The sequence below is a fragment of the Schistocerca cancellata genome, chromosome 3 (assembly GCF_023864275.1).
Source record: "Schistocerca cancellata isolate TAMUIC-IGC-003103 chromosome 3, iqSchCanc2.1, whole genome shotgun sequence".
NCBI classification, from domain to species: Eukaryota; Metazoa; Arthropoda; class Insecta; order Orthoptera; family Acrididae; genus Schistocerca; species Schistocerca cancellata.
Window position 1 is genome coordinate 796,018,534 of NC_064628.1, and position 14,708 is coordinate 796,033,241.

Genomic DNA, 14,708 nt, shown 5'->3' on the forward strand with positions numbered 1-14,708 from the left:
CTAATTTCACTGAAACTCAGCTGAGTTGAAAATTACAGGCATATTTATTAGGATAAATTGCTTGTATGTTACATTTTTTGTATGTAGGAAGTTGGATCATATTGCTGGGTTTGCATATTGTACTTATTTAAGCAAAAAAACATTTTTGACTTGCGAGAGAATTTCTTAACTCATTAAGTACATCATTAATCACATTCTACACGTATTTGTGACCCATGCTGTTGCTATAAGGAAATAGATGACAGCTTGTTGATAAAACTACTTTAGGGGAAAAAAATAATTGCTTGATGTAGTACACGTAGGATGAACATTGCATGTCCTTGGTTGTGTTCTGTTGCTAATTTTGCATGTTACATTTTCGTCTGTGTATCAGTTATTTTCCTCGGTTGTTGTGTTTTTTATTTAAAGTGAGTAAGAGGCACTAACAATTTGTGCAAGGAAGAGGAGATACTAGGATAAGATGTTGGCCTGAACTTGTTTGTGCTTGATTGCAGAAGTGACCCAGGATGAGTGCCCGTACATATTTTCACAGTTAAATGTAAAATTATAAAATTCACCTTAGGGTGCACTGTTAGACATTGCTCACTACCATGTTTGGTTACCATAATGTAATCTACATGTTTTTCAATTCATTGTAGTCTTATGAATTATGTTTCACTTTGATATAGTGCAAGAGCAGTGCACAGAAAGTCCTTAATATGTCATTTACCTGTAATTTAAAGTAACCTCTGTAGCTTTGATACTGAAATATGTAATTCAGTAATAGGGAATGTTGCATTTTAAATGTTATGATTGCAGCTCTGTTAAAACATATGAGTTCATAGTTTCATAATATTTTTTTTATGGGACCAGTTTTATTAAATATCATTTGGTAGAGTTCGTTTGAGACAAGTCAATTAAGTCTCATTGATCCTGTTATATTCATTGAACTGTATTTGAAAAGAAGGCATCAGGTACCAGCACTAATTCACTATTTAGACACTTTGGTATTTGCTAATCTGTGACATGCAAACATGGGTTTCTGACTTGCTCAGAGAGTCACTTTTTAGTTCTTAGTGCCCGTTGTGGTTTCCTTCAAGGTTATGTGGGAAAGTTTGACTGTCCCTCCATTAATGATTGGAGAAGGTGTAGTGAAATGGTCTGTTCTCTAATCATATTTATAGTTTAAATTTCTCAGAAATATTAGTTACATTTTTTTATAGTTCAGATGCTCTTAATAAAAGAAAAACATTTACAGTGACAGTCTTAATTTTTTGCATGATCGCTTATCCAACAAATTGTGAGTGAAATTTAATAGTTTTAGTGGTTTGACATTTGTCTCAACTCATTACAAAAATTTGCGTTGTGGAATGTGTACTGAATATTTCGGGTGACCCATGTGATAGGTATTATGCGAAAGTCTCTCTCTCAGCTCTGCCTGCAACTTACATAGCAGCTGGAATATTTTCATTAAGTTCATTCAGTTTGTTTTGTATTAAGAGGAAATTCTCTTTAATTTAAAATGATTTCACAGTTTGTATACATTCTGGTTTTATATTTCAAGAAAAGTTTTTATGCTTCTTATTTATGTGTATATTTAATTGTATTATGTGTTGTATTTTTTAGATTTTTTTTAGTTTGTGATGCACTGCAGATCAATACAATTTAAAGCTATTAATCTGTCTGCAGCATGCATTCCATTTCCACTGTATCTCACGCTGGCTCAAGACAAGGCAGGTCTGCCCACTGGATAACAGAGAGTGGGAATTCCAGAAGTAAGTAGGCTCACACACTGTATTACACTGTTAGGAGATTTTTATGATTTTTGCTGGACGTCTTTGATACAGGCGCATCCTTTTATTTTTAAGATAGTATTTATTCAGCACTGAAAACAGCGAGGCATATTTCTGTTACAGAAGGGAGAAAATCGGTAACTTATTGTGATAGATATAACTCCTACTAATAGTTCATTCGCTTGAGACAAGGTTAAGCATGTCATCTGTTTGTTGTTCAATTTGTTGAACAGTCAATTCGCCGGGAAAATTTTAAAATTCGCATCTGTTTGTTGTTTGCCTGGTTGGTGTACAACATTAGCACTTGGCTTTCATGTACATTGCTTATCAAAGATATTTCAGCACATTTGTTAATTACTGTATTGGCAGTTGTAGAAAACTGTAAAAGCATTTGTTGCATGATTGCACTTTGTACAGCACTTAACATTTGTTTGAAATTGCAAGGGAAAATTTTGTGCATTCTGGTGGTAAAAACAGAATTTTATAAGATTGTGAAAAGTGGGAAAGGAAGAGTTACAAAGACTAAAGGGTATTCTGGTTGGGTGATTAGCATAAAAATAAAATAATGCATACAATTGCAAGAGTGTCGGGTACAAATGAATAGAATAGCATCAAATGACTTTTTAGTTGCTATATGTGTTTACATGAACACTTAGAGAATATTTGGAAGCGGGCAGCTTGAATTAATGGAAATTTATAGAAAGGAAATTAAAAACGATATGAGTAAAGACAGCTACTTACTCAAAAATTGCAGTGGATAGGGTAAAACAGTGCATCAGTAACTTCAGATCAGCCATCAAACTTGCATTTGCTCCCCCACCCTATCACAGACTTAACCCCCACCCTCTCTTACAATGATGTATCCAGTTACTGTCTCCTAACCCTGTGCTTTAGCAGGATTGAGTGTAGTCTGTTTGGGGAGAGATTTGTGAGGGCTAAGTGAGACTACTTGCCTCATTTAGGCCGTAGCACTACTTCTATATAACAAGTGTTGTTCTTTATTCGCGGTGTTAGTTATATAATTTTGATCATACAAGTATACATTAGGCAAATTCAACATCTTTAACAGTAGTTCCTATGCAATTCATACATTTAAAGCATCATGAGGAAAGAAAATTTAAGTAAATTCCAAATATTATTAATTTCAGTACAATTTGTATACATATGAAGCCTGCTAGTATGAAACATAACATAACAGAACAATAAAATTGAGCTAATCAAATGTGTGTACTTAAGATATCAAAATACATGAATCATTTAAAATTGGAAAAATTTGCTAACTCCTCTATACCAATTCATGAATAAACTGGTTACTGAATAACAACTTTCATAAGCATACTACTGCACACAATTAATGTTGGAGTAAACAGGAATGTAATTAAGAGGAAAGTGTTATGTATTTGAAATGTTTGACTGCAGAACTAATGGTACACAAAAATCAGTACCGTATTTACTCGAATCTAAGCCGCACTCGAATCTAAGCCGCACCTGAAAAATGAGGCTTGAAATAAAGGAAAAAAAAATTCCCGAATCTAAGCCGCACCGGAAATTTGACTCGAAATTCAAAGGGAGAGTAAAGTTTTAGGCCGCACCTCCAAATCGAAACAAAGTTGGTCCATTGTAATATGAGACACAATTTAGGTCGAATGAATGACGATACAGCTACAGTAGTTTGGTTCGAGTCGTAAGCTTAGCAGTTAAGCTTTACCAGGTAGCCATTGCTACGCGTCAGGCGCTCCGTCCGTATTTATACGGGTACCCTTCCTTTTTCACATGCTTCGTCTGGTTTGAATCGATTGCTTATTTTGCTTTGATCTGATAAGTGCTGTTTTCTTTGTTATAGGTGTTTGCGTCATTCTAAGCTGAAAATGCATTACTGTACTGTGTCACGCATTGTTTGTCGCATTCTGATAGTGCGTGTTTACGGCCAGTCACCGCTCGCGGCATGGCTTGCTTTTGTGCGCGCTACCGCCGCTTACAATTAAAAAAAAAAAAAAAGAGAGTAATCGTCTCATTAGCGAAACAATGGCAAGAGACTGCTATTTGTTGTTACTTACACTGTTGCTTTCTTTGATAATGATCAACAAGAACCAAATAATAGACTGCGTATGATAGAACATGTTCTGAACGAGAGTTACGCGAAAATGTTTCTCCGTATGGAAATCTTTGTGGCCGCTTCTTTAGTGCATCAAATTCTGCACAGAAATTAGTCATCTTGGAATTAAAAATCTAGTCAGTTGCCATGCTTCATTTCTGACAGTATCACTATTAGGCATAAGAATAATACGAATATAAACATGACACGCTACGCATATTCTTCCGCGTTTGCTGTTGTCTCACTCTAGTTTCGTAGTTTATTAGGCAGGCAGGATTTAAATGAGATAGCAGCAAACACGAAAGAATACATGACAAAATGTTGATATTCGTATTATTCTTATGGTGAAGAGAATACTGCATGTGATTCACATTTCATCAGGTTCCTATTAGCAACCATCTCTTCTCACAGGTAGGAAAAAATTCAGAAAGTAGAGTTGGCCATATTGACAAACATCCCAAACAGTCTTGCATGTCGGATTTTCGTAGTACATCGAAATTCTGCTACATTCGAAGATGAACAATACGGAATTTGTATTTACTTTGTTGGATAATGTATGAAAGTGCAGTGGTCGAAACTCGGGGCGGAGAAAAAAAAGCTCGTCTTCCTCTTTTTTGTAAATGACGCGGAGGTTTTGGCGCCATGCCTGTGTAGCGCTACATATATTCGACGGCAGAAGTTAGTTGTGGCGGCACCTACCAACATTTTTCAGAACTTCCACTTGCTTTGCACTCGATTCTAAGCCGCAGGCGGCTTTTTGGATTACAAAAACCGGAAAAAAAGTGCGGCTTAGATTCGAGTAAATACGGTAGGTTGTAGATTTTAGTTTTAAGACATTATTGTCTCAATTTAGAAAAATGTGTTCATTTGAAACAGTCTGCTCAGAGAAGTAATATAAGTAATTCGTGGAAGCTTAAATGCTGAGACTTAAGACGAACTGCATCAGGTTGCTTGTGACAATATTGGGTGTTTTAGCTCTTCTTTATATTGCCAGTCTTCAGAAGTCCAGTATGGCACAGGAATAAGGTATGCACTCGTTATGGACGTATCACAGTAAAAGTTTTGCTGCTCAAAGCATGCTTTAAAGGGAAGCTTGTCAGTTGAAGAATATTAGCAATTCACACACGCCATCGACATGTGAATGCTGTGGATGACTTGAATGAAATTACTCACACTGGTTTGGGCTTAACAAAATGGGCATTCTATGGGTACATTTGGTTCTCATTGACTTCCAGTTGTATTGTGTTTATTGGTAATATTTAGTGCCATCTGAAGATATCCCTTCCATAAACTGTTTTGTTCCAAAGGTTATTTTATCTTTTCTAGGTGACAGTAGCATTTTAGTAAATTTCTCACAGATTTTCCCAATGGGGTCTTGGTCGATAAATGAATGTCGGCCAGTAGTTCATGGTGGAAATCTCAGTGAAATGCATTTACCAGCCAGAAGTATGTGGTGGTAATTGGTGAGAAATTCACTAAAATGCTAGTCTCTAGAAAATATAAAACAACCCTTTGGAACAAAATGTTTATGGAAGGTGTGTCTTCAGATGACAGTTCCCTTCCAAACATTATTCAGTTAATATATCCTGGATCATCAGTCACAGCTGCTACCTGAGTACTTCATTCTTAAAGAATTTTTACGACCTGAAAAGCTTGCTTCTATTCCATTTTCTGCAACAAAATTCATGTATTGATTTTCATTGCCTTTGCAAGTTGAAATAACCATCTGTGGGGAGATTTTCAGCAAGGTGGAAAATTTCAGAAAGACTACTAAACCAACTGTGTACACATTTGGAGCTCAGTACAGACCATTAATTAAAAAGGGAAGAAAATGTAACTAGTGGTATGTTGTTTGCCAGGAGAAAATGTAACATCTGGTTTGAAATATAATTTGCAAGAATTTTTGCATTGAAGACTTACATGACATTTATTTTAGAACATAAGAAAATGAACTTCAGAACAGTCCACAAAAAAAATATTAGTTCGTGTTACAAGGAAACACCGCTAACTTGACCTTGTATTTTAAGGAAGAAAAAGCACACTTGCAAGATATCAGCCTCAGAAGTAGTTCATGTGGGAGAAACAGTTCATAATTGTGATAGTACATAGGCATGACATGAAAGTGGCCTGTGCATCAGTTGGCAGTCTCTCCATCCCACTGCAGCTGCTTAATACCCGTGTGCGAAGTACTGTACTATACAGTGGAGTGTTGAGAGGTTTGCGATAGGCTGTTTCGACATTGGTAACATGCTTAGTTTATTATGGCAAAGTGCATGGTTACTAATCTGTAGCTGGTGCCAGAGATTTTTTGTTTCAAACATTTTCATGTTCATAGGAGGACTCTGGTTGTCACTCCAGTATACAGTACTTCGCATTTCAGCCTTGAGGGCTGCAGTGGGGCAGAGTGTGTAACAAAAAACTGGTTCGTGCAAGTTAAAAACTATACTGTCAGGAGATCATAATTGTGTACTATCAGAATTATGACCCAATTCTTTGCACAGGATCCAATGTGGGGGTTGATCATATGGATGAGAGCTTTTTTTTCCCCTTTTCTCCTTAAAGCAAAAGGTAAAGTTGATGTTTACTTGTAAGATGCGACAGGAATTGCCTGACATGGTGTTAACATGGTTGATTTTGTTACCACACTAGTTCACTTCCTGGAAAACACTCTGTCTGAAGACATTTGCTGCGTATTGATGTCAAGTTCTCAAAGGAATGTTGCCTTCAGCTGACCTATTACTGGTTATTTTTGCAAGATAAGAACATAGCAAAATTTTCAAAAATAAAACACGTAGTGAATGGATTGTAGAGTTGTTTGGGTGCCTACAGTTAAATTCATTGATCAATATTAGTTTTGCTTACTTTCTTCAGCAACTGGTACCTAATCATTAGTTTTCTTCTTCTCTTGTACTCAGTTTCTACTTTCACTTGAGTTTTAAATTTCCTTCATCCCTTGTGTGGTTTTTTTTTTCCCTATGTGACTCGTTTAATCTAGTCATTTAAATGTACTCGATTCTTTTGAGGGTCCAAGTAAGGCGGAACAGAAGTAAGATACTAGACTTGACTTGGGAGAATGGTGCTTCATATGCTTGTATGGTCTTCCAGATTTATACACTAAGAGAAATCTGAATGTATTTCACCATGAAGCATCAGTCCAATATTTATCAAACTTTGTGGAGATGTTTAGAACATAAAGGGCATTAAATGATGAAACTACTGTTCCTTTAGTGATCTATGATCACTCTCTCATTGTTATGAGCTAAGACCTCAAGGGCACGAAAACTCTCTTTTGTTCATTGTGACATGGAAGGAGACAGCCTCTAAATGTCACCTTAAGGAATACCCTGCACCGCCTGAAATATATGCAGTGTAACTTCAAGAGAATTGCTGGCTGGGTGCTTATGTGAAAGTATACTTCTGCCCATCACATCCCAGATTGGGCAGGCCAGTCAAGGATCCATAAATTCCTCAAGGCTTTTGTATTGTGAACTGCATTATCGTGCTGAAATATTGTGTATGTAACCCAGTCATAAAGGACACGACAATATGGTTTACCATACCTAAAACATACTACCAAGGATTCATCCTCTCCTCAACAATTAACACATCAGTACTGAAATAACAATATGGGAATTATGGGTTTGCCTTGATGCAAAACACTTTAGTTATTTATTTATTCCCAAACTAGTTTCAGCAACAAATATCTTGATCAGTAGGTTCTTTGATTCTAAAACATGCAGAAATAGCATAGTTATAAAATGTTGTAAAACATTATATGAATATACTGTTTAGTTTTAAATATTGTTTTGTGTGAATACTTTCACAATACCATATTTACTATGCGTCAAAACATGTTTTTATTATTGTTGCCGCTGTTCCTGGCATATTTTCTGGGTTTGCTCTGTTGCCTTTTTTGTCAGTATATATCATGCCATCTGCAACTGTATGTGATGTTAGTAAACAAATACAAAAATGTAAGCTTACATATGTAAGCATCATACAGTTGGGATTGTGGTAGTGTTGTGGATACAGTTAGGATGTGTACTGGTTGTTACATAGTTTGTCATGTACTCACATTCATTGGACAGCTTGCAGCTACTTTTATACTCAGAAAAACATAATTTTTACACCTCTTAATAAACTGAAACACAACGCTTCGCTGCAATACACTCTTTACCACTGTAAGACAACTGACAGGGGAGAAAATACTCTCTCATAAAAGAACCACTCAGCTATCACACACAGAGACGTAAATAAGGAACAGAAGTCGTCAGAACTCCTGCTACAATTTTCATAACCTTCTCACAACATGTGATACATTTCTTGTGACAAAAGTGAATAGCAAGATGGCGTAATTTTTTGGATTATATATGAGGTGCGAAAGTTAATTTTTCTGTTACAAAAGTAGCTGCAAGCCAACCAATGAATGTGAGTACCCTGTAGACTATGAACTGAGACATTGCATAACAGCAGCTGTGGAAACTATAACTGAAGACATGCTCACTGCAATTTCAGAACAATTTGAATACCTCATTGACATATGCCATGCATCTCAAGGGGGACATATTGAACACCTATGAAATGATATTTGGGGGGGGGGGGGGGGGGGGGAGAGATTGAGTTTCCCGTTCATCAAAAACCAAAATTCATTGTATATATTTATTAGTTTCAGAAATATAGACATGCCAAATAGGATGGGTCTCTTTGATACTCCCTGTATAAAACTGACATACATAAGTTCACATTCTTGTGTTTGTTTACTAACAGTCACTCATACAGTTGCAGATGACATGATATATGCCGATAAAAAGCAACAGATAAAAAGTGCTTGACTCGTGGAGTTGGGAAAGGTATGGGTCCTCAGACTCCATGTTTGATATGATCTTTCACCAGATCATGTACAACACAAAGGTGCCAGTCTCACCCCCAAAAACAATAGTGAGAATCATTGACGACCCACACTCAATGTCCCAGTTGACTAAGGCTCTACACCGTGAAAGTTTGTATTATGTATGATGCTGTCAGCAGTAAGGGCACATGGCTACTATAGTCAGATTTAAATTACTTGATAATTGACACTTCTTGCCTTAGAGCTGGTTTCCTCCAATTGAAGTGCTCAGCGTCTTACCCAAACCATTCACCATTCCCAAACTGCCAAGATTGGTCGGTCCACTTCCCATTGAATGTCCTGCTTTCTTACTTTCTAAAAGCATTCTAAAGCCAAGATCGCATAAGTATTTCTGTATCCAAAAGAACCAGTTTCAATAGACTTTGGTGTCATGTTCAGGTCTTAAAAAATCTTTTGTTATCAAATGTGTTCATTTTAAGGTGGATCTCAAACCATGATGTCATGTGGGTAAAAACCAGCACATGAGGAAAGGTTTGTCACAACAAAAATATTTAAATTACATATATATCAGAGATTCTTATGTCACAAAAACACAGTAACACGTATGTTTACATACAAGTCCTGTTCAAAAAATTCCAGAACTTTGTCCAGAAAATTTTTCTGTGCACAGACTCCTTCGAAATACTCTACTCCAGATTTGGTACACTGCTCCCAGTGCCATTTCCATTTCCGTAAGCAGTCATGGTACCTTTCTTGTTGGATTGCTTGAAGCACCGTCTTTGAATTTTATCTCATCCAATGTTGCAAATCTTTATCCTTTCAAAGGGGTTTTCAACTTTGAAAATAAAGTCCACAGGGGCCAGGTCTGGAGAGTACAGAGGATGAGACAGCACAGTGATTTTGTTTTTTGTGCAGTAGTCATGCACCAACAGGGACGAATGTGCAGGTGTGTTATTATGACGCAAAAGCCATGAATTGTCTTGCCGCATTTTAGACCGTTTCCCTCTCTCACTTTCTCACAGGCATTGCTGCACATCCCTATAGTAACATTGGTTAACAGTTTGTCCCTGTGGCACGAATTCATGAACTATTTGTTCAAAGTCAAAGAAAACCATCAGCATAGCTTTGACATTTGACGTGACCTGAAAGGTCCCCCCTGTGGGTTTGGGGGTAAGAATAGGCCCGCGGTATTCCTGCCTGTCGTAAGAGGCGACTAAAAGGAGTCTCAATTGTTTTGGCCTTTAATGTGATGGTCCCCTAAGGAGTTTGACCACCCCATTTCAAAATTTTCTGTTAGTGCATACCATTTGGGGAAGGACGCATTACATGGAGCATTCTATATCCATCTTGCCTTAAGATCTGGCACATTCGTTATGTCATGAAGTTGGACATACGCTGAGCTTCCGGCCACATCGGCTGCAGTGTGTTCCGGGTAGCATACCTTCCCTCCATTGTGCACTTCCATCTTTGCTCCCTATATACATGGATATTCGACACCCGACAAGCAGCACGGTAGCCAGTCCGTTGTGTTGCGGTCGTCATGTACCCTCTTGGTGGTAGCCCCCCTGATTACACAGGGATCGCACTGCTGATGCCTGAGCTGCTACCTCCTCACGTATGCTGAGGAGTAGATGCCTATCCCTCTGGGACATCGGGACTCCCAGCAAAGGCCATCCTGCCAGGTGGTCTTTACTGTGGCTGGGTGTAGTGCCTGTGGGGAGAGCCCCTGGTCAGAGCGGGTGGCATCAGGGCGGATGACCTGCAATGAAGCGTGGTACATCATCTCTCGCTGGTGGGCCTCCACCATCACGCCCCATAAGCGACCCTCGGATGCAATGGATGTCACTCGCGCGGGTACTGAATCGGTGGCAGCAAGTGACCCAGCGGCATAATCTGCCTCTCCAGTCCCTTCATGCCTTTCAGAGCCATGGACAATATCATCCTCCAGTACTGCAGCGGTTTATTCCACCATCTAGCTGAGCTCTGACAACTTATCAGCCTTCATCCTTTCTTCTGCATTGCTCTTCAGGAAACTTGGTTTCCAGCGATGTGAACCTCCGCCCTCCGTGGCTATTGGGGTTATTATTAGAACCGGGCAGCTTATGAAAGGGTGTCTGGTGGCGTCTGCATCTATGTCTTCGCTCTCTTCACAGCGAGTCTGTCCCTCTACAAACACCTTTAGAGGCTGTCGCTGTTCGGGTGTGGACGTTACAGGCTGTTACTGTCTGCGGTCTGTCTCTTCCACCGGATGGTGATGTCCCACAACATGTCCTCGCTGCGCTGATAGCCAAATTGCCGCCACCTTACTTGTTACTGGGCGACTTAAACGCCCATAACTGTCTGTGGGGTGGGTCAGTGGCAACAGGTCGAGGCGCCACCATTGCGCATGTATTGGCACAACTCAATCTTTCCATTTTAAATGATGGTGCCTTCACACACTTCAGTGTGGCCCATGGCACGTACTCCGCCATCGACATTTCGATCTGCAGCCCTAGCCTCTTGCCGTCTGTCCAATGGAGAGTGCATGACTACCTGTGTGGTAGTGACCACTTTCCGATCTTTCTGTCACTGCCACAGCGTCAGTCTTCTGGGCACCCTTGCAGGTGGGCTATGAATAAGGCTGACTGGGACTTGTTCTCCTCCGCAGCCGCTATTGAACCTGTTTCTCATGAAGCCATCAATGCGGTGGTTCACTCAGTCACCACCAGCATCGTTACTGCTGCAGACTCTGCCATTCCCAGTTCTTCTGGGTCCCCTCAGCAGAGAACTGTGCCTTGGTGGTCGCCAGTGCTTGCCGAGTCGATCAAAGATCGCAGGCGGGCGCTCCAGTGTCACAAGCGGCATCCATTTTTCGAAAACCTCGTCGCCTTTTGACGGCTCCGTGCACGGGCACGCCGCATCGTTAGCCAACACAAGCAGGAGTGCTGGGAACAGTATGTTTCCACCATTGGCGTCCATATCTCTCTATCACAGGTCTGGGCAAAGATTAGACGCCTCTATTATCAGAATGCGGCAAACAATGCATGACACAGTACAATAATGCGTTTTCAGCTTAGAGTGACATAAACACCTATAACAAAGAGAACGACAGTTATCAGATAAAAGAAAAATAAGCAAGCAATTCAATCCAGATGAAGCACATGAAAAAGGAAGGGTACCGGTACCCGTATAAATATGGACGGAGCGCCTGACACATAGCAATGGCTACCTGGTGAAGTGCAACTGCTAAACTTAAGACTTGAACCACACTACTGTAGCTGTATCGTCATTCATTCGACCTAAATTGTCTCATATTACAATGGACCAACTTTGTTTCTCCCCTTGAATTTAGAGTCTCAAATTTCAGGAGCTGCTTAGATTCGGGAAATTTTTTTTTTCCTTGATTTCGAGTCTCATTTTTCAGGTGCGGCTTAGATTCGAGTGCGGTTTAGATTCGAGTAAATACGGTAGCCCTTCTGGAAGGGCCCTGCATACTCTTCTTGCCATACTGTTGTCTTGATTCCATCTCATCCCCGCTCATAGTAGAGTCGTCACACTACTGCCAGCTGCCTGTGTGATCCATCAGTATTGTTCTCCCATGTCCCTAACTTTTGGCAAGTACTAGGATGGTCTTCACGTATGTATGACTTCAATGAAGAGCATGCAGAGATTTAATGCAGACATTTATTAGTTAAATTGCAATGTTTTAATAATGATGAATTGAATTTTCAGAAATCTCACCTCTGGTTTCTCAATGTATTGCACCGTTCCTCCTGCTAGAACAAAAAATTATCTTTTAAGATTGCTTTGTCCATTTTCTATTTTATTTTATTTTTTTAGTTCCGTAAGAGTCGTTTTTGGAATGATTTAGTGTATAATTTATTTTATTCAGTTAATGCAACTTCTATCTCTATCAAACAATAGAAATACCATTGTGTGCAATTTGTCGGCCCCTGGGTTCAGCAATGTTTAACACAACCAAACCATCACTTAAAGGAATGATAGATGTACTTTATATTTCATCCCACCTCTCAGTTACAAAGTACAGGAGCTAAAAGTTTAACGAATTTCCACATTTATACAGCATGTGAGTTCTTTGTGATAGCTCCTTTTGCAGGAAGTATCTCTGTGCAGTCCCTGCAAAATAGTTTGTTAAAAAATAGGCAGTGTTACAGTATTACAAGAAGTATAGTTGCTACTCAACGTATAGTGGAGAAGCTGTCACTGATAAGCAAATAAAAAAGACTCAGAAAAAGAGCCTTCAGCCAACAAGGGCTTCATCGGAGGTAGCACGCATGAGCTCACTTGTTCGACCCCCCCCCCCCCCCCCCCCACACACACACACTTATGTATGACAACTCGCAGACACATGACGGCAGTCTCCTGGATTTTCCATTGTTGAATAGGCAATGTTACCTGATTCTTGATCATACTTTTCTGGTGGACTGTTAAAAACTTATCAGTATGTTGATTAATTCTCGATGATCAGTGTGGTACTTGCAGAAGTTACCACCTGTTGAAATATAACTTGAACAGGATTATTTAAAGATAAGTTTGTGTTTCTAGGGTTTTGTTTCCCAGTGTAATACTAATTTTTGAGTTTATTAATAGTAAACAATTGTACAGTGTGAGTACAGAGTTTTGAATAAGGGATTTTGTTTTTTAGGTATGGCCACTGATGACTGACAAAGTTGTATGTACATCAGTTCATCGAAGCACTGACAACGCCTGGATTACATCAGCTGACAGTGTTTCCTGTGGGAAAAAAGCAGATGTTGTCTAATACATTTTTAAATTTCTGAAATATATCTTTCTCCTTAATTATTATTAATTAGTACTGAATGTAAACAAAATTTATGTGATTGTCATGAATGTATCTTGAACTATTGATTGTGATTTAGATGATGTTAAGCTTTCAAATTTATTTCTAGTTTTACTGGCCATTAAAACTTTATAAGAAGTTGCCAACCAATTTCATAGTAGTACTAAGAAAGGTATGTAAATGTAGTATGCTTAGCTATTGGTCAGTGCTTCTTTGGGACTGCTACGTGACATACCTGCCTATAATGCTGATCCTCCAATCATCATCATCATCATCATCATCATCATCATATCCATCTCCATGATCATGATCACCACCACAACCACCTCCATTACCACACCCTCCTTGTTACCACCACCACCACCACCACCACCACCACCACCACCACCACCACTACTACTACTACAACTACTACTACTACTATTTGGTATTGTTTATCATAATTGTTTAATGTACAGTTTTGCATAGTGAATGAAATTCCTAAGTTTTGATAGTCAATAATGTTATTATTATTTGCAATAACAGCGCATTCTTTCATTATGGAAGTTTTGTATTGGAATTAATTAAAAAAGATCTGGCTACAGTTTGTGTTTCTATACTTGTAAGCTACTTCGGATTCATGTTAAGACAGTAATTTCATGAGCAACCTTTATCTTTTATGATAGTTCCCATTCATGTTTCTCTTTATTACTTCATGAATACTTTGCCTTCACACAGCCATAATGTTAAAGCTGCAGCAGTATTTTTTGTTTTACAGAGTAATAGTAGATGAGCATACTGCGAGTTTGGTGTGTTTCTTTTAATTTGTTAGCAAAATAGTTGCAGAATATTGTATCAACGGATGGTAGAAATTACAAGAACAGTTATTTTGTCTTTGCAGTTAATGCAAAGTCAACAGTTTGTAAATAGAGCAACATTGCTGAATTTTTAGATGTTACTACATTCCAGACTTTTTCACTAACTTTTTAAATTGGTATGTTTTTTATATCATTGAGATGAATCTAGTTACATGGGTGCTATTGTCAGTTAGAATGAATATTATAAAATTGCAGGATCACAAATATATCATGAATGGTAGTAATATCTTACGTCATGGTGTCTATAAATGTGAATGTTTAATAAGAGACTATTAAGCCCCCATTTAACAAAGTTAGTATCGCATGAAACTGATGTTAATGATAATTCATAAAT

At 38.6% G+C, this 14,708-nt stretch overlaps 1 protein-coding gene across 1 annotated transcript in view; it reads left to right on the top strand.

The window, feature by feature from the left end:
• LOC126175858 (RING-box protein 1A) overlaps nucleotides 1-14,101 on the top strand; it is a 32,574-nt gene extending 18,473 nt beyond the window's left edge. The window contains exons 4-5 of the mRNA XM_049922870.1: nucleotides 1,669-1,754; nucleotides 13,362-14,101. Coding sequence (XP_049778827.1) covers nucleotides 1,669-1,754; nucleotides 13,362-13,374 — 99 coding nt within the window. The 3' untranslated portion in view covers nucleotides 13,375-14,101. The remainder of the gene's footprint in view (nucleotides 1-1,668; nucleotides 1,755-13,361) is intronic.
• The last annotated feature ends 607 nt before the right edge of the window (nucleotides 14,102-14,708 follow it).